We start from the raw sequence: 21,022 nt of genomic DNA on the forward strand, positions 1-21,022 counted from the left end.
GGCACTGCCTGGACGTGCCTTCCATCCCTCGGTCCGGGCAGCTAAGGTCTCCCCGACCACTATCAGCATATGGATAATGTTGGACATTTCCAAGGCCTATGAGGCTCGAGGGCTGCCAGTGGGCATCATCGCACACTCCACCCGGAGTGCGCCCCCCTCTGCGGCCTGGGCCACCCAGGCACCCATTGAGGACATCTGCAGGGCTGCCGCCTGGTCCTCGCCAACACCCTTCATCGGGCACTACCGGCTAGATGCGTATGCCTCGGCTGAGGCATCCTTCGGGAGGAGGGTCCTGCAGGGAGTACTACACTCTCGGGAGACTCAGGCCCAATGATCCCTCCCATGGACATGTAGCTTTGGTATGTCCCATCAGTGACTCCTCCCATGCTCCACCTCGAGACTGTCAGTTGGTCTTAACCTGAACTGCATGTCTCGAGGGTGGCATGGGAACAGTCACTTCCCGCCCATCAAGCGCGACCTGTGCCAAGGCCTGAGTTGGGTTAGTTACAGGTCAGTCAGGGACTTTGGAGGGAGTTGGGTGGTCTCTGTCCCTTCCTTCCCAAGTTCTACTTCGACTGGACCATCGGTTAATCTGGAGAGTCAGAAGGAGAAGCAGAGGGAATGTCCTCAGATTTACCTCAGTCTCCAGGCAAATGGGCCGTATTAATACCCATAAGTGACTGCTCCCATGCCACGCTCGAGACATGCAGTTCAGGTAACACCAACTGGCATTCTAGAATTTTAACTCTTTATATACAGAATATATGCAATTCTGTATACAAAATATAAGGATAAGACATTAGGCTAGAAAACCAAAGAAAAAGAGAAAAATTATTTTGATTGGGTTTAGCTTGGCATCTTTAAGGCTGGTTAGTTTCATGTGAGATTCTCCTAAAGAAAAGCTTTTGTCCATTGCGAAATTCTACTTAAAAATAAATGTGAAATCTTGAAGCCAAACCACTTTTTTTTTCTTAGGGATTTTGTATATACTGTAACTCTTACATTTGCAAGTGTATTGGTAATCTCCTTTTGCTCATTTTTCATTTATCTTACTTTATGCTTTGGTGACTATTTCTGCAGTCCTTGGCTATATAGGTAGTCCTTGACTTACAACAGTTCATTTAGTGACCGTTCAAAGTTACAACAGCACTGAAAAAAGTGACTTATGACCGCTTTCACACTTAAGACCATTGCAGCATCCCCATGATCATGTGATCAAAATTTAGATGCTTGGTGACTAATTCATTTGTTGTTGCTTTGTCCCAAGGTTCCATGATCACCTTCTGTGATCTTATGACAAGCAAAGTCAATAGGGAAATCAGATTCATTTAACAACCATTTACTAACTTATCAACTTCAGTGATTCACTTAACAATTGTAGCAATAAAGGTTGTGAAAACTCGCTTAACAAATGTCTCACTTGATAACTGAAATGTTGGGCTCCCTTGTGGTTTTAAGTCGAGACCCCCCCCCCTAAAGGACATAAACCATGAAATAGAAAGGAGTCTAATCAGCCAACTAGTGAGGTTAGATTGATGGTTTCCTGCCAACAAGGAATGGGTGTAGATGTGCATGTTACAGTAATGAAGAAACGAGTGCTCATATGTAGTTCCCAATTTGGGAATGTTTGCATCCCTCCTTCTTTTTTCCTAACCAGCTGCAATAATTGCAGTCAAACCACTAATTAAATATAAATAAAATTACAGCCCTTATCTCTATTTCTTCAGCCATTTTAATGCAGTTAACAATTTTTTGAGATTTGTCTGCAAATTATGTGTTTTTTCTTAGCCCCATTTATGAAGTATACTTATTACATCAATTTCATCTGCCAAATAGTCTGTGTACATACTTGTAGACACTTTCTTCTTTTTCAGAAACTATGTTGATATGAACAACTGATCTTTTTGTGATAAAATCTCAAAAATCTCTCCAGAATGAATAAATTGAAAATGGCATCAGAAAAAAGGTAATAAGTAAGATAATGATTTCATTGATTTGTTTAAAATTCTGGTTTGTAAGAATGAGATTGTGTTTTTCCTTTCTCTTAATCATCTTTTCATGTTTTTTTTTGATATCCAAAGATTTTAATCTTGGAAGTTTATGTGTGAAGTGTACTCAAAATGATAATGTTCCAGATTATCTGATAGCAAACCTGATTATAGGAAAGTTAATTGAAAACAGATATGTGTATTTGAAAAACTAGTATTCATGTACCATGGCTTTCTCCAAATATTTAACATAGAAGGCTTTCTTACAAAAATAAAAAAGCCTAATATTTTGCCATGAAATTTTAATAACTTACAATATTTTCTAATATAAGAATCTTTTTGAAGTTACCTTTGTTTATGACAGTGATACATATTTTCCTAACCCCAAATTTTATTCATAAAATTGAACTATTTTCCTTTTATGCCCAAGTGATAGTTTTAATATATTTTAATATTCTTTTTATGTAATCATATTCAAAATTATTAACATTTTTAAGTTTAATTGGAAAATGAACATTGAAGAGAATTCTCTGACAAGGGACTATGCTCAGTAGATTTTTTTGTAAAATTAAAATTATTACTACCTATTTATATATAATTACAAGAATAAGTAAAAGAAATCTGGTAATATATGTGGAATCTCTGTTGTATTTGAACTTGTTAGATGTGCAATATATTAAAAAATATAAGACATGAAGCAAAATTTTAAGTGCTGAGCCTTTAAAGAATATCAGCTAAGCAGCAATCACACGTCTCTCTATTTTAGATTTTTGTTCTGTTTGTTTTTGTTGAGCATTTTTGTGTTGCTACATAGCTTTGAATTTTCTGTCCTTGGTTAGGGCTGTTTCTTTCATCTTCTGTGTAGATATTGGCAGTACTGTATATAACTCATGACATTAAGACACAATTTGCTCGGGTTCTATGCAATATGTATTCAAAATAATACAGATATATAGTATTTGTATTTAGTATTATTTTTTTACATTTCTCACCTGAGAATTGCTTTCAGCTAAGCCAGTGATAAGGGTACTACATCTGTAATGATTATTTTTGGAGAAGACCTGATTTTTGCTAGCAGATATATTTTTGAGAAATAATATGGAATAGGATACTTACACTTGACAATGTTCCACAGTAGGGAAACATTTGATAAATCTTAAATAATATTGTTTGCAAAATAAGGAAGTTTAAATTTTCTCATTGTAGGAATCGAATATTATGTTCCAGATGAGATTGTACCATTTGTTTCTTGCATTTTATTAATTTGTAAGATACTCTGTTCAGAATATTTTTCTTCCTATATTTTCACACCTCATATCAATTACTTACTTATGTCTGCATATTTGCCAGATTTCAATTTTTGTGTAACACCAAAATGTTTACACCAAACATTTTTTTTTGCTATTTCATCATTTTTTGAGGGTATTCTGTGGGACATAATAGGTAGCAGAGTATCAGTAAGAGTATTTGTGCATATTTTGTCACAAACCCTTAATACAATATCTGTACATTTAAGAAATATTTTAAAATAAAATGCTTGAATTAAAACAAACTACATTTGTTCAAATTGTTTGAAATAGAACAGTGAGTTGTATTTTAACTTTACGGATTAAATTAAAAAATATAAAAAATAGAAATACAATAGTTAGAAATTAGTTTTTATTTGTTCTTTTTCCCAGCAGTTTTATGTACTACAAAAGATATAAGTACCAGGAAATATTGGGTGAAAATAATTATAGTTGACTGTGTAACTTGCATGCAAAGTAATCGCATTTTCTGTATGTAAAAATAATATAAGCTGGAAATTTTGTCTAATCATGGCTTTCTAGTTATGTAAAATAGGTATGCTCACATGAAGGAATGCCATATTTGTGCCTTTTATTGTTTTGAAGAACTCTTACTTCCACAGTAAAATGTTTTACTATTACATTTATTCCAGAATCAGACTTCTGAATTCTGTAAAACAATCTCAAGGTTTCTGGGTTTAGTCTTGAAGAGGAACTGTGGCCTTATGACATGAAGTGGTTGCCCTGGTAACATACCATATAGCAGTTGTGTCTTGATCCGGCTCTAGAATTAGATCACTGTTTAAGGAATGATTAAGCTATAGGTTACACTTAGTTTTCAGTTTGGTTGAAGACATTTTTAGAAGAAAGAATGCAGAAATGAGGCGTAGTCATCGATTCCATGTTACAGTCAGGATGTTTAAACCACTTGGAAAGTGGGTCTCTCTGGACAATTTTTCTCAGTCTTGGCAAGAGGGAAATAATTCGAGGTAAGTTGGGAAGCCTGGGAAAGGGTAAGAGTATTGAACCAAAGAAATATTACTCAAATATTTGAGCAAACTATCAGATGCTCAATGAATTCATATCGGTACTAATAATGGCCAGAATTTCCTTAATACTGTTTTTTTAAACCATGGAAGAGAAACATGCATATATTTTAAACAAACTAATTGTTTTAAATGAGATATTTCTGTTTATTACATGGCCAGTCTCGCAATGTAGTTTCACAGGAAAAATGAAAATCATTTCTGAAATATACTGTCAAAACTTTTAAATTAAATTAAATTAGTTAGATTTTTTTAATGCTGCCCAACTCAAAATGGGTACAGAATTGAATGAAGCAAATTGGTTCAGGTCCTAGGAGGAAAAAATAGGTTTTAAGGATGTTAGGCCGGGGTGGTAGCCATATAAATCTCAGGGGGAATGCTGTACCAGAAGGCAAAAAGAGTAGCAAAGAAGGCCTACTTCCCGTCTTGCCTGATCAGGTGATATTGTTTAATTGATGGGGCCCAGAGCTTGCCAACAATGTCCAAACAAACAGACCGTCACTGTGAGAGAGAGAAAATTCTTAAAGTAGCTAGGCCCTGTGCCATTGACAGCTTTAATATACAGTACCTCACTTAGCTACTTCATATAGATGTTAAACAACAGGAGTGAAAGTGTCAAGCCTTGTAGCACCCTGCATAATACAGGGACCTGGCCAACTTCTTCCTCATTATCAATATTGACAAGAACTTACCTTGGAAAAAAGAATGTCACAGAAAATCACAGAAACATCATGTTCCCTAAATCTAATCAAATGTATTATAGAAGAATACCATGGTTGATGATATATCAAAGGCTGCTAAGAGATCAAAAAGAACTAGAATGGTGGCATTCCGTCCTGACTCTGGCAGAGTTCATTGAAAAGTGACTAAGACTTCTCTGTACTATGTCTAGTCTGAAACCTGAGTGAAAGAAAAGAATAATTTGTTTTCTCCAGGACTCTTTGAAAATGTAGCCCAACCACTTTCTCAACAATCTTCTCCAAAATGGGAAAGTAGAGACTGCTCAGAAACCTGTGGGCATTAGAATCTACATTGTATTCATATTCTTTTTATACTGTGTATTTTGTTTTAATGCGAGATTCTGTGATACTAATGAATATTTATGTTTCTTTCTATAAATGTATAAGAATGATTTGCACAGTTAGCTAAAGAATTAATAATGTGTTAAACAAGAAAGTTGTATATGATATAATAACTGTAAAATAAATTATTTTAAATATAGCTAGATTTTAATATGTTCATTTTAACCCACTGTGCTCCTGAATTGAAGGAGATGATTGTGTAACAAATTAAAAATTTAGACCATTTTCTAATGTGCAGTAGAATTGGTTTATAATAGCGGGCCAAAGAATGGTAATCTGTTATAGGTTTGATAAATGAACTCTGATAGTATTATTAAACAGTTTATTCAGGCTGGCCATATTTTGGTATATGTATACAATAAATTATCATGTTTATCGTTACAAGATGGTAAGTGGAATGTCTTGCACTGCCAATTCTTATAATGCAGTACCTGTTACGCTGAACTTCCACACAATATGCAACTCACTCCCAAATTTTATTTAGATGTGATTTTTCTCTCTGTGATTCTCTAGACTGTTGCTGACAAAGTAATATAAAGGAATGGAGTATCATCAGCTTTGGGGAAATCTATATTTGTACAAGTAAAAAAAATTAGGAAAAACCTTGGATGGCTAAAAATGGGTAGATGAGATATAAATATATTTACTAGGCATAAAGCAATGCCCCCCCAACTTTTTTCTTTTTTTTTAACTAGGGATTGTTTTCCAGGAAAACAATTTTTCCATGGACCGACGGCGGCAACAGGGGAAGGGAATAATGGAATGGTTTTGTATGCTACCTAGATCCCACGCATGTGCAGATGAAGCTTCTTTTGCTTGCGCAGCCCAGTTCTTAACAGGTTACAGGCTGGTACCAGTCCATGACCCGGAGGGGGGGGGCTCTAGCATAAAATATCCATTGAAAATTCAGTGAAGAGAGACCTATTGGGTAGAAAGAATTCTAGTAAAATGTCCTGAATTGGAGCAGGACTGGTTGATATCCTGAAAATGCATATTCTATACTGATTGCATCATTTTAGATCCAGTTTTGATAGTTATTTACAAAAATAATGGGTGGCCTTTTATTAGTTATATATTCTAGAATTTGTTACGAAATTTAAATTTAAACTAAGGCACCTGCTAACAGTAAAAATATTTAATGCCACAGTTATTTTGACAGGTTGGGTTTTGTGTAAACACTAATGATAAGTAGCTTATTTTTTATGAAGTATAAAGAACAATTTGAATTAATTTTGAAATGTTAGTATAGAAGTCTCATATCCCTTTCATTAAAAATATGTTTATTGTATTAATTCTGCTGTCATGATTCCAGAGGCTGTTTAGCATAATCAAATACCCTAGTTATTTTTACTTTCATTTTGAATGGATGTAAAGTACAGGTGGTCCTCACTTAATGACAGCTCATTTAGCAACCATTTGAACTTAACAGTGGTACTGAACTAGTGTACTACAGCTAGTTCTCAGAGTTCTGGCCGCCTTTGCTGGCTTCCTATAAGCAAAGTCAATGGGGAAGCTGGCAGAAGGTCACAAATGGAGACCACATGATATCTCCATTTATCAGCAGCAATGGAAATGTTGGAATTTCTTTGATAAGTGTCATGGTCATGTGACATTGCTTTTTACAATTGCATCTCTTAGTGGTGGAAATCCTGTTCCCAATTATAGGACTATCTGTAGTTGACACTAGATTTCATAGGCTCATTTTTCAAATATATCATAATTAATTAATTAATTGTATCTGTACTGCCTATTCCATAAGACTCTACACCAGAGTTGACATTTTACAGCCCCCAGGCTATATCCAGCCCTTTGGCTGTCCGTGTCCGTCTCATGTGAGGTCAGTCGGAAATCAAATGTATGTAAGCATACCATAGGGGGCAGAAGAAGAAGGTGAGTTGGGTCCAGCTCTGCGCAGTTGCCATGAGTTCCTTCAGTCACTGGAGGGCAAGAAAAGAAAGCACTTTTCTGTGCCTGCGTAGCATTGCCCTTGCCTGGAGCAGCCTAAGGAGTAGAGTTGATGGAGTTTGAGTACGTCAAATAAGGTTACATTGATTTGTCCCTCCACAACATCCCAATTTCTCATGTGACTCCTTGGAAAAATGAATTGCCTATCCCTGCTCTACATAGTTAACGATCATAAAACAGAACTAAAGAATAGCGATTAAACTGTTAAAAAGTTAGTCCCCTGAAACTAAACAAAAATAAATCTTTGCAGAAAATAGCCAGCTATTAACCCTGTTGACATAAAAGTGACAGCCTATTAATCTCTGAAGTCTCTGCAAACTAAAACAGGCTGTAATGAATTCCCAAGATAGCAAATAGGACCAGACTCTTTGCGTTCCAGCTTGATGCTTGTAAATCCATCCACCAATCTTGGAATTCCCTTCTTACCGCAGCCTCAAGAGCTTCGTCCCAATCGTTCTGTACAGGGTTAGGTGAGTTTCTGCTGGAACTCTATGCCTTCCAAAGCAAATGCAACAATAAAAAGAACACTGGACTTCATATAGTGCTTCGGTATTTGCATTCAACATACTTCTGAATCAAACTCATCTAGTGAATTTTACAGAAAGGCAATGTTTTGCAACCTAGTATCTGCTGTGTGCCTTCCCCCACCACTGATGCACAACCTCCAGTTTGAGAAATGTGATCTTAATCTGTAAAGTTCCTACAGAGTTAGCATGCATGTATATGTACAAATTAATGTTTTCTTACCCATCAGTTGTCTGTGCTTTGTTAATTTTTAATCATCTTGAAAAGTAAAATGAAAATAAGTACATCTGTATTTTGCACAGGTGTAGAAAAATTTGAAAACAAAGAAAGGGTCTGGGAAAAGAGGCCATTTAGATTCCCCAGTTCTCCGCTCTAGTTTCCTTTATGTGTTCATCTTGCAGTAATAAATGAAGTCTGTTTGCTGAGAAACTGCCAAGATTGATTTTATATATTCAATTTAGTGTTCTTTTTCTGTTCCCTTTCTCATTGATATGGAAAGGCAAAGAACTGTCAACTCTATTATTTTTCTCTATTTGGGGTCATTTTCCTAATTTTAAGCTGCTTGACCTTTCATTCCATACTCTGAAAAATTCACAGCCTAAATGCATTTGTTTTCCCCAGTGTAACTAACAACTCTCGGATTTTAACTCTGTTGGCACAATTGGAGAAGATCAATACAGAATGTTTGGTAGAAGTGGACACTGCCAGATATGTTACATCAAAAATTCTTCACCTGGCTCAAAGTCAAGGTAAATATTACAGATATTCATTAATGAAGGCGTATACATGCATCTGTATTATTCGTTCTAACATACATTCTATATAATGTTTAAACAATTATATTTTTGTAAAGTTGATATAGATAGGTGAGAATCCATTTTCATGAGTTAGGACAAGCATCTGGCAGTTTTGCAGCATGGCTGTTAAGCCTTACTTAAACCAACAACACCATTAAAAACAAATTCTTAAGTCACACAAACAATTTAAGCAGTTGAGAGCTAGTCTAACCTGCCTTGTTTGGTATTTACTTTGCTTTTCTCCTATTTGTTCTCCTATCTGAGCTGGCTAGTACATCTCTTCAATTATTATTTTACCCCTGTAAGAGCAGTGTGGGGGCCTAGAGGTGAAGATGCTCGCCTGCACTCGAAGATTGAGAGTTCAATCCTAGACAGTGACAGTTTCTCTATCAGGGCACAGAGAAAATATCTGCTGCGAGACTTCCGGTTCCGGCGGCTGACGGTGACGGGCAAGTCCTTTGCCCGCTCCGGCTTCCCGGTGGGCTTCCCCACTTCTTGGGGGGCACAGGACGCCCCGGAGAGGCGTCCTGCCGGAGGAGCGGCTTCGCGGGGGATCCTGGCATCGGCGGCGGCTGGTGGGGGGCCCCCCGCTTCGCTCTAGGCATCGGGGAGCAGTCTCGGAGGGCACTTCGCGTCTTCGCAACAGGCTGATCGGACAATGAAACAATAGAAGGAAGCAGCGGCAGTGTGGTGAGGCGCTTCCCCCCTCCATTCCCTTTCTTGGCTTGAAGGACCTTTCAGCATTTTAAAACTTTAACTTTCGGATTTCTTTGGAGGCGCGGCTGGAGGGAGGGGGATTTTCCCCCCCCCTTGGACAAGCGGCTTGGAACAATTCTGCTCTCAGCCCCAGGGGAAGGAGGAGGGGGGAGAGCCAACCAATGATGCCTCACCCCTGCAAAAGTGATTTTTCATTGAATTTAGCTCCATAACTTATGGATGATCTGAGGACTTTGGGAACTTTTAAAACTTTGTTATGCCTCTGAGCCCAAAGCTGGCAGGGCAAGATGGCACACTTCCGTTGTCTTCATGAACTTTGAAACCTGACTCCACCTTTAAAATTCAGGCTTCCGGTCTTTGTCTCCGTGCCACCCAGAAGAATCTCTTGTGGATTGTTATTCTTTGAACTCTCTGGGGGAAAATTTTTTCTCTATTGCCAGACTGACTAGAGAAATTCTCTTCTGCCTGGATCTTCTGCCTCCTGGACTCATCTGGCTGCTCTGCTTCTCCAGCTGTCCATTCTCCATACTGACTGATCTCTTTACCTTATAAACTATGTCTCCTAAAAGACCACCCCCTGGAAAACCTGGCTTTGCTACTTCTGCCCCGACATCTGCAACATCCAGTCCTGCCACACAATCAAAGATCACAGACCTGATGCAACCTAAGAGTACAGAGATGGATTTGCAACAAATGCTTCAGCAACTTATACAGGGCCAGGAAGAAATTAAGAAACAATTAAAGGAAATGAAGGAAGAAATTAAAGAGAATCAAGTCCAAATCTATAAGAACTCACAGAGACTGGACCTTGTGGAGGGTGGGGTGGCGGAGGTGAGGGGGGGGGTAGAAGCGGTGCAGAAGGGAAACAAAGAACTTGATATCCAGCAAATGAAAACAGAATTTGAGAGAATGTCCTTTTATCTTAGATTTCAAAATGTCATAGAAGCAGATGGGGAAAATATAAGGGACATTATTACTAACATTTTGGCTGAATACATACACAAAGAAAAACAACAGATGGAATGGGAGATAGATCTGGTTTATAGAGTGAACTCTGCTTATGCCAGAACACACAATGTACCCAGGGAGGTCCATATTAAATTTCTTAGAAAAAGCACAAGAGACGAAATTCTGGGTGTACAAAGGGGGCAGGCACTGACATACCACGACAGGGAAATAACCATCTTGAAGCAGATCCCCAAGAAAATTAGGGAAAAAAGGAAAAATTATTCGCAACTGGCGAATAAATTATACCAGAAGGGGGTGTGGTTTAGATGGTTGATGCCTGAAGGTATGCTGATATTCTGGGAGGAGACAAGAATTTGAATTAACACAACAAAAAAACAAAACAAACCTAGAAAAAACAGAAGATCCCACAACGGATATGCAGGACACGGGAGGGGCCGGAGCTCTGCCAGCGGGGGGAGTAGGGGCAATACCAAGAAAGCTCAGATCACAAAAATGAATAAGAAAATCTCATTGTTATAAACTGACCGAAAGTAGTAATGGAATTATATGTGGAACATATACTACAATGTGTAAACTGATTGAAAATATCAATAGAATTAACATGCTGATTATATATGATTATGTATTAATGTTTTATACTCAGATGTACTCTATGAGTTTGGAGGGAGGGGGCGCCTGCCACACTTTGCAACTGCCAAAATTTGTATACCTTTCCATTTACCCTTTCCCTTATAAATGTTAAAAAAAAAAACCAATAAAATTCTTTAAAAAAAGAAAAAAGAAAATATCTGCTGCAAACTCCATGTAGGCTTCAGGGTGGGCATCTGGCCAGGAAATGCTCAGCTGCATTCAGTTGCTCTGACTCCACCTTGGTAAAGGAATTAAAGGGTCATTTAAAAACAGCAATCTGTGGTTCTTAAATCAACATCAAGAATGGATCCTAGGTGTTCAATTTTCAGTTTCCAGTGTTTTTCAGTTCTATTCCTGTCCATATATTGCACCAGTATTGTATTCTGAGCAAAAGTAACAGATGATCTTTGTCTTGATCAACCTGAGTTATCTCCTGAAATCTATTCTTCGTAATTTCAAATCCCTGGCTTTTAATTAGCTCATAATTATTAATGATCTTATTAATTACTAAAAAGTCCACTCTTTATCCTTGATTTCATCACCCTGTAAAGATCTATTGGGAAAAAGAATCAGGTTTAAATTAAACAGTTTTATGCATTGTAAGATCATGTGTCTTATCAAAAAGGTGAATAGAAATCCTTTAAAATAAATTTTCAATATGAATAAATAACTATTCTGATGATACACTTGGAACAGATTACTAATTCTATATTGTATCCATGCATTAGGAAGAAATATTAAGTCAATAATCAAAGAAATGTATTTTTTTTGTTACGTTAATCACGTTTTAAGTGAAACCTTTGCTGTCACTTGGGATCAATCACTAGTTGTAAAAGTTAATGCTTAATTGTTACTACCACTTTTTACATATTTAAGCTTTTTTTTAAACAAACCACATCCCCTTGGACATTAGTATCTTAGTACTTAGCAATCACCACAATCTTTTCTGTTGCCTGAATATTTTTCTTATGAAAAGCAAGAATCTGTAACAAACTGTTATGATCTGAAAATATTCTTGCTACTGCCTTTTTCCGCTTATTCCATTCTCTATTTCAGGGGTATCAAACTCGCATTGTCATGGTGGTGTGACATGACATATCATGACTTTTCTCCCCTTTGCTAAACTGGGGGTGGGAGTGGCCAGCGTGTGACGCATCCAGCTCACGGGCCGCCAGTTTGACAACCCTGCTCTATTTTATTCCCGAGTCTTCCTTTTCCCCTTTTCATTTCCCCCCAATCTTTTCAATGGTCAGCCAGTATGGTCTTTAAGCATTCACATTGACTTTGGGCTGTTTTTCTCTTTGAAGGATTTTTCTTGTGGTAGGTAGAATTTCCTTGTTATAAAAAGATTGGCTCTTAGATAATGCCTTGTTATGATCCACAATCTCTAAAATTAATTTGTTTATTTTGCTTTTGTGTACTTATCGTTTCTACACTTTTTAAAAGTCACATGCATTTAACATTTAAATATCAGTTTATTCAGTTAATAGAAAAATATACAACTTTTATTTCAGAAAAAATCAGAAAAGAAATGACTGCCAAAGGTTCAACAGGGATAGAAGTTATTCTCTCAACTTTAGAGGTAATAGTATAAAAAATTCATGTTTTCTTCCTCATTTGGGAGGTAATTTGTTTTATTTTTTTCAGGGCTACTATAGTGTGAAACACTGGAGTTTTGCTATAGTGATGTAAACATTAATTGTGTATTGGATGTAGTTAAAAACAATGGTAGCTTTTGTTGTTTGCCCAGTGCTATTTGTTTAACATGGGAAAGCCAAAGGCACAATACAGCTGGAATTAATAGAGGTGTGCCACACTTTCGATTCAAGTGCGAAAAAGAATTTTTAGAGTGTGATGGAAACACTTACTGTATTTTTCGGAGTATAAGATGTACCTTTTTCCCCAAAAAAGAGGGTGAAAATCTGGGTGGTCTTATGCCGTGAATACGGCATTTTTGCCCTACCAAAATTCCACTCCCTGGAGTGCTTCTGGGCAGTGGTGGTTTGCAGGTGGTATGCCCTGGTGCGGGTGTACCAGAGCCTGCCCAGAGCACTGGATATTGTTCCGGCACGGTGTTCCAGAGGGCCCACCCACTCGCCTGAGCTCCTTACCGGTCTTTTAAGTCTTCGGCTCTTGAGCAGCTGGAGCGTCGCAGAGGCGCTAAGGAGCATGTGCGCTGCGTGTGCTGCGCACATCCATGTGGACGCCGCCAGACCCGTTCCAACTGTACCGGTTAGAATGGGATCCAGATCCTACCACTGTCCTGGGGGCTGGAGAGAGAAAAAATGAGCAAAAAATGGGCTGTTTTTGCCCCCCTCATCCCCCAAGAGCACTCTACAAGCCTCCCAAAGCCCTGCTTGCCCTTTTTGTGTGTGTGTGTGCAAAAAACGAGGTGTGCAGATGGTTTGGGATGCATGCAAAGTGCAAAAACCTTTTTTTTTAAAAAAAAAATACCTCTTCAAAATCATGGTGCGTCTTATACTCCAGTGCGTCTTATAGTCCGAAACATGCGGTATATCGCTTGTCTGTAATTGTTTAAAGAAGCTCTCTCATGCTGGAAAAAACCCTGGTGCTTTAAAGACTTGTAGGTAGATACAACATGATGAGCACCACATACTCCACAGCACATTTGTAGATTGCCAAATCCTAAAAATTAAGTTTTTGTATCGCACTGTTGAAATTAGTGGTCAACAGATATGAAAAATATTGCACATAAAGCATTTATTTAAGTTGGTTTATGTAACCACACAACTTGAATGCATTAAGATTCAGTATCATAATGAGAGGAAACTTTTGCAGGCTGTTAATTTTATTTAAGACTGTATAGTGATCATTTTTGTGTTCATATATATTATGACATAAATATTCTTGACTTTCTGTTTTTTTTTATTTCAGAACACAAGGGATTTTCAGACTATATTAAACATCTTAAATATCTTAATTGAATTGGTGGCGGCAGGCAAGTATTTATGTAAAATGATCATTTGTAGGTTATATATACTTTAAAAAAATTTGTCTAATATATATGAATTGTTACATTCCTATAGTGTAACATACCAAGTTTAGTATTTTAATGTCAAGAGAGTAAATCATTTCCTACATAAATTTGCAGTGGTCATGTAAAAAAATCATGCCCTTATAAAATCAGTTTATTTTAAGATTGCGGCCAACAGCCCATATTTTATTTCTAGGCAGCAGTCGAAGAACAGGTTTTCTTGTTTCTCGTGGAGGAACACAGATTTTGTTGCAATTACTTGTGACTGCAAGCAAAGAACCCCCACCAAATGAAGAATTAATGGTGCTACTACATTCTCTTCTTGCTAAAATTGGCCCAAAAGGTAAGTTGAATCTAAGTGAATGTCCAAGTTTTTGCTTGTAGTGTGATGAGTACTGCTGGAATAAAATGCTAATTTTGCACAAGTGCAATCCTTCCTTGAATTGTGCCAACTGAGCAGGAATAGGATCTTCACACAATACCGTGTTTCCCCGAAATTACAACATGTCCTGATAAGACCATGCCATATTTTTCCTGTGGGCAAAAATATACGCCCTCCCCTAATAATAAGCCCCCTGGACAACCCCCCCTCCAGCCAAGCAGAGCGCCACTCACCAACCTAGTGATATTCCGAAGCCGCAAAGCCCCAGGAGCCAGGGGGAGAGGGCAAAGGCGCTCACATTGCTTGATGCCTTTGGGATACTGTTAGGTTGGTGGGTGGCGCTGTGTCCAGCTGGAGCGGGGGGTTGCCGGGCAGCTGCTCTCACAAGCAGTCCCTTTCCAGCCGGGCAGAGTGCCACTCAGCGACCCAGTAATATCCCAAAGGCGCTAAGCCACGTCGCACTCTGCCCGGCTGGAAAGAGAGGTTGTGGGAGCACTTGTTCTGACTCCAGCTCGCATGCTTCCCTGCCTCACCATGCCCAACTCTCCCTGCAGTGCTGGGCCAGGGCAGGATCATTTGCCACCGCCGCCGCCACCATGCTTCGAGCATAACCGGCTTCCAAACTCCGGAGATCCGCTGCCGAGTCTTCCGGCAGCGGCCTCTCTGGGACTAAGCTCTATGGCTGTAGGCTGGCTGTTGGAAGACTCTGCTACAGAGAATCTTCCCGCAGCCAGCCCACAACCATAGAGTGTAGTCCCAGAGCGGCCACTGCCGGAAGACTCGGCAGCAGATCTCCAGAGTTTGGAAGCCGGTTATGCTCGGAGAATGGCGGCGGCAGTGGGGTTGCGGCGGCAGCGGGGCTGTGGCAGCGCCGGCGCCCTGGCCCAGCCCTGCAGGGAGAGTTGGACATGGTGAGGCAGGGAGGTACGCGAGCTGGAGGCAGAACAAATGCTCACTCAACCTCTCTTTCCAGCCAGGCAGAGCGCCATGCGGCTTAGCACCTTTGGGATATTACTGGGTTGATGAGTGGTGCTCTGCCCGGCTGGAAAGGGGCGTTACCAGGCGGCTGCTCATGAGTGTGGTCATCTCATGACGGCCTTGTGCTGCTGCGACAGCGCACCACAGCCGTTTGCCCCTGAGGCTGTGCCCGGCTCTTGGGGCGCCAGCTCGCAAGAGAGCAGCCACCCGGCAATCCCAAACCAATAAGCCCCCCCTCCCAATAATAAGGCCCAAGCAAAATTGGGGTGTGTGTCAAAAGAAAATAAGACCCTGTCTTATTTTCGGGGAAACATGGTACTACAGACAAAAGATTAAGAATGAACAAATTTGGAATGGTAAAAGTAATGTGAGCCTTTATTAGAATTTCAGATAGTCCTTGAGTTATAACTATAATGGAGCCTGGAATTTTGGCCATGTTATTGGGGTCCTAAATCAAGGAACCAAGTGACCTGATTTTATATGGGTATTTTTCAATGACTGTAATGCAAGTCACTGCAGTCTTTAAGCAAATCACTTAGTCATTAAGTGTGTGACTGTGGGACACTGCAACTGTTTAAAAATACAAGCCAGTTGCCAGGCATTCAAAACACAATAGCATGTCTCTGTATGTGTGGGTGTGCGGTGTGGGGGGCAATTGTAACTTTGAGGATGGATTATAAATAACTTTTTGACAATCTGTTGTAATCTAGAATACTTGTTAATTGTGGTTGTAAATCAAGGACTACCTATATGCAGTTACACACCCCACTGTTGCTTACATAACCTTATGTTTGGAAGAGGTGTTTTTCCCCTTAAAATGCTTACATTTATTTAGTTATTAAATTTTTATCCCATCCTGATGTCTTTATAAGTAACTCAACAGGGCAAGGAAAGATAATTTCTCCACCTGTTTTACTCACAACAATAGTCCTGTGAAGTGGATTGGATAGGACACCTAAAATTGTTTTTCCCCAAACTGCAAACTCAAAAATTCTGCTCTTTGTCTTATTAAAGGGGATGTATATGAAAATGGGAGATAATTTAATTTGGCTGTAATACCAAAGCTTTAGGATTCTTAGAAAGTATTGCCTGACGCTGAATTTTTCCTTTTACATTGGTCTCCTAGACAAATCTTTATTTTTCTGATTTAATTCCACTGATATTTTATTCAGCTTTGACTCTTTGTGTTGTCCTGCTAAAGATTTTATTCTTTCATTGCTTACAAACTTTCTATTCTACACAGTATGCTTTGAGAAGAGTAAAATGGAAGAGCAGAATAATGGATTATGGGAATAAATTTCCTGAAGCATTAAAATTAACCTGGACACACTTTGTCTATTATGTTTTGGATTTTATGTAGCTCTAACTGCTTGTATCCAACAATAACAACATTGACATTTTGAGCAGCAGTGGAAGCTATCAAAAACTTAGGATAAACCTTAAGAAAACTTTCCTCAATGGAATAATAAAAATAACCTTTATGAATGTCACCCAGAGAAGAATTGCTTCTTACAATTCATACTATTGAAGCAAGCAGGAAGGGTATATTTATTTTTCAGGAAATATTAAACATAGCTTGAGGGTGGCTTGGCATTTAAAACACATGAAAATTTAGAGAGATTTGTAGCTGTGAAATAATTGTGTATATGACAAGTACAGTCAGTGGTGAATTTAATTAAGATCCCAATCTAATGACTTCTGTTTCATTACAACAGTCATTAAAACATAGTGGGCCCAGAATCTTGGTCACTGAATAACACAGTTGTTAGCAGAGTTGCCAAAACCCTCTCTCTCCCCATCCCTCTGGGGAGAATCATTACAAGAACGATGATTTAGAAAGCTGGGGTTCACAAGTGTTTTCATCTGATTTAAGGTCCATTACTCCAGTGCATGGGAACATTTTCCCTCCACACACTGGGAGAAAAGATTTCCAATATATCCTTCACTTACATATGGCAGTCACATGATAAGAAGGCATTTGGCAAATGGTTGTAAATATAAACGGGTTGCTAAGCAAGCAGTAATGCAGTAATGTGACTGGTGGGGCCCTGGCACAGTTTTTTTTAACAATGGGTAAATGACCAGCTATAAGTCAAGGACTAGATATAATTAAATGTAGTTACTGTGTTACAGTATGTCAGTAAATTTGAATTGGAGAGATGCTCATATTTCTGTCCCTTTTGGGTTTTCAGATAGAAAATTTGGAGTAAAAGCCCGAATTAGTGGTGCTTTAAATATAACTCTGAACATAGTGAAACAAAACTTGCAGCATCAAAGGCTAATTCTGCCTTGTATTCAAGTGTTAAGAGTGTACTCAACAAATTGTGAGTATTGTTACAATTTTTTAACAATATATATCCATTAATATAAGTTATCTTTCAGATTGTTGTCTTACTGAAATAGCCAACCACTTTTCATCTTCAGTTTGTGCACTGATGGAGGAACATTAACTTCTATGATACGTTGATATTTAGTTGAATACATTGTTCTTTCCAAATGCGTATTATATCTGGGCCACATAATTCCCAAAGCATAACAGATCCACCCCCATAGTTGATGGTTGGCATGGTATTCTTTTCTTCAAATGCTTCAATCTTTTTTTTTCTTTTTCCTCTGAATATTTCTTGAGATCAAACGGTACAATTTTTCATCAGTCAAAAATGCTTCATTCCACAAAAGATTTGGAAATTTTGGACTTTTCAAGGCTTTTTTGCTTGCTTTAGAAGTGTTATCATATAATTACAATTGTATTTACATGCGACTACCATATTTTTTGGACTGTAAGATGCACCGGAATATAAGACGCGCCATGATTTTGAAGAGGTAAATTTTTTAAAAAAAGTTTTTGCACCCTGCGGGTCTCCCAAACCCACTGCACGCCTTGTTTTTTGCAAACAAAAAGGGGCACACAGAAGTTTGGGAGGCTTGTAGAGGGCTCCTGGGGCGAGGGGCGGGGACAAAAATGAACAAAAATAGCCCGTTTTTTGCTCATTTTTGCCTTCCCCAGCCCTCAGGAACACTTTGCAAGCCTCCCAAACCTTCTGCACATCCATTTTTGTAAAGGGGATGGTGTTTCGATAGGCCAAAAATACTGTATTCAGTGTATAAGACGCACCCAGATTTTCACCCTCTTTTTTGACAGAAAAAGGTACATATTATACTCCGAAAAATACGGCATATATTAAACCATAAATGAATGAGTGTTGTGAATAGAGGGGAAAGTTTTATTAAGTATTGCACTACCAACTTAAATCCATAGATGATGGTTACCAAAATCTCCAGCATCTATCATTAATAACACACTGTTAGTAAAATGCTTATTAGTTAGGATTCATTCACCAGAGATTAAAATGAAGATTCTTAAAATTTGATTATGGGAATATTAGAATCACATTTGCAAAATAAATATTAAATATTTATTGTATAATAAAACTTATTTGGCATTTGATTGGTTTTTCAATTCTAAAAATCAAATATGTTATATGAATGTATGAGAAATACTGAGGTTACTTAGTGAATGCAGTAATGTAGATGTAGATTCCCCTCCCCTAAACTTTTAAGATAATTTACCATATATATATATATATATATATATATATATATATATATATATATATATATATATATATATATATATATATATATATATATATATACACATACATATATATCGTCCATTAATCTGAACATCAAATAATTAGACTTGATATCTGAAATCATACTATTTAAATAAAATAATTGAAAAAGAAAATATTTTTTGGTTTTTGTGAATAGTGGCAGCAGTGCTATGTTTATATACTGATGTAGATTGTTGTTTTTATTTTTAGCTGTAAATGCTGTTTCCTTGGGTAAGAATGGAGTTGTGGAATTGATATTTAAGATAATTGGGCCTTACAGTAAGAAAAATACTGCCCTTATAAAGTAAGTAGAACATCTGGACATGTTTGCATAACTTTTGCAATGTTAAAGATAATCTTTAAAATATTATTGTACCTAGTAATTAAAATGGGAAAGCTGAGATTATTTTAATACCTCTTTGGTATACAAAGGAAAATAAAAACAGGAAATTGGGGGAAGGAAAAAGAGAGGGGGAAAGAAAATATGAGGTACAAGAGAAAAAAAGAAAAACATTTCTATAACAACCTGTAAACTTTTCACTTTCATTCTTGTTTGTTCTGTTTATAGGGTTGCTCTAGATACCCTCACTGCACTTCTAAAATCAAGTAAGTGTACGATGCAGTTAGAGAGCATATGGACTGTGAACAGATTAATATTTCATTTTGCAGATTTTGAAAATTAATATTCCATAAAATACAAATTGTCTTAGCTTGTATACTAAAATCATGAAACAAGAAGTGATTTGATTTATAGAAGAATTGGTAGTAAATACTGTAAATGTTATCTATATTTTGAAATAGTAACCACCTTTTTTGCCTTTTTTCTTGGGACTGCTTCTAGTATCTTTTAATTAAATATACCCCTACAAATTCTTTTCCTGAAATCTCAGTGAGATTTCTAAGTTATTCCACAACAAATATATGAGCATTTTAAGATGAGGTAGTGTATGAGTTGCTTACAAATGTACCCTACATATATAATTTTGAATAGGACTTGGGAGTAGATCACTTTCCAGTCAGTCCTTGATTTCTGCTCTATGTTGACTTGTATATACAACAGTACAACAGTGGTTATTCATAGCTGTTATTTTGTACTTGTTTGTCAACTGATCCTAAAAGCTATTTCAGATGATTCTCTCATAATGTTTTATCATAAATGTAGTAGTAAGGGAAGAAATAAATTCTATATTCATTCTGATTCTATATTACTCAATTATTCATTTGCTCTCATAGTTGCCAGAAGAAATATCAGGTTGTTTATTTATTATAATGCCGCTCTAAATCTTTTTTTTTTTCTCCAAGAAACAAATGCACGGAGAGCTGTGGATAGAGGCTATGTCCAAATGTTGTTAACAATTTATGTAGATTGGCACCGTCATGATAGTCGGCATAGACATATGTTAATCCGCAAGGGAATCTTGCAATCTATTAAAAGTATTACCAATATCAAGCTGGGAAGAAAAGCATTTCTAGATGTTGATGGGATGAAAATTCTGTACAACACTTCACAGGTAAATTTTAAAGATGTTTTGCTATTATAAGGGGTATATATACAAATGGTAATATAGACATTTTGTAGATAAAAATATAGAATCCATATATTTTTAAATTCTTCAGCTGAAAAATTATGATTCACAAGAAAATATATTCAGTGTGCACTAGTATATTTGATACTTGGACGTTTTACAACCAGTCCTCATTTAGCAACTGCCTCAGATACTGACCATTCACAAATATGTTGATAATAAATGGTAATAAAAAATTGATTTTCTGGTCAACAAGTCTTCAGTGTGTAATTGATTAATGTCTGGTCACTTTCAGGCAGCTGCTGTATCCAGCCATGGGTTCTAATCAACTAATTAAGGTTACAAAGCTGAACTTGTTAACTTGCGGTTAGCTCTTCTTAGGGAAATGTGGCACTGTAGAGAAAAGCAGCTCAGGAAGAGATAGCTTATTTAAGCACTCTCTCTGACCTGTAAAGAGACCAAAAAGGAGAAAAATATGGTCAGTTATAGGTGCATTATATAAAGAACATTTTCTGAATG

The 21,022-nt window shown here is 37.5% G+C and overlaps 1 protein-coding gene across 5 annotated transcripts in view; it reads left to right on the forward strand.

Moving 5' to 3' along the window:
* The window catches only part of AGTPBP1 (ATP/GTP binding carboxypeptidase 1), a 75,434-nt gene that overhangs the window by 18,909 nt on the left and 35,503 nt on the right, over positions 1-21,022 (forward strand). For 4 of the 5 annotated variants that reach the window (XM_081943539.1, XM_081943538.1, XM_081943541.1 and 1 more), the window contains exons 2-10: positions 1,875-1,966; positions 8,514-8,641; positions 12,520-12,587; positions 13,901-13,968; positions 14,201-14,343; positions 17,553-17,684; positions 19,188-19,281; positions 19,546-19,583; positions 20,280-20,488. In XM_081943539.1, the coding sequence (XP_081799665.1) occupies positions 1,935-1,966; positions 8,514-8,641; positions 12,520-12,587; positions 13,901-13,968; positions 14,201-14,343; positions 17,553-17,684; positions 19,188-19,281; positions 19,546-19,583; positions 20,280-20,488 (912 nt within the window). In that variant the 5' untranslated portion in view covers positions 1,875-1,934. Of the gene's footprint in view, positions 1-1,874; positions 1,967-8,513; positions 8,642-12,519; positions 12,588-13,900; positions 13,969-14,200; positions 14,344-17,552; positions 17,685-17,714; positions 18,184-19,187; positions 19,282-19,545; positions 19,584-20,279; positions 20,489-21,022 lie in introns of those variants that run through there. The other variant, XM_081943542.1, reaches the window with a different exon arrangement.

The sequence above is a fragment of the Natrix helvetica genome (genome assembly GCF_964273705.1).
Source record: "Natrix helvetica genome assembly, chromosome: 2".
NCBI classification, from domain to species: Eukaryota; Metazoa; Chordata; class Lepidosauria; order Squamata; family Natricidae; genus Natrix; species Natrix helvetica.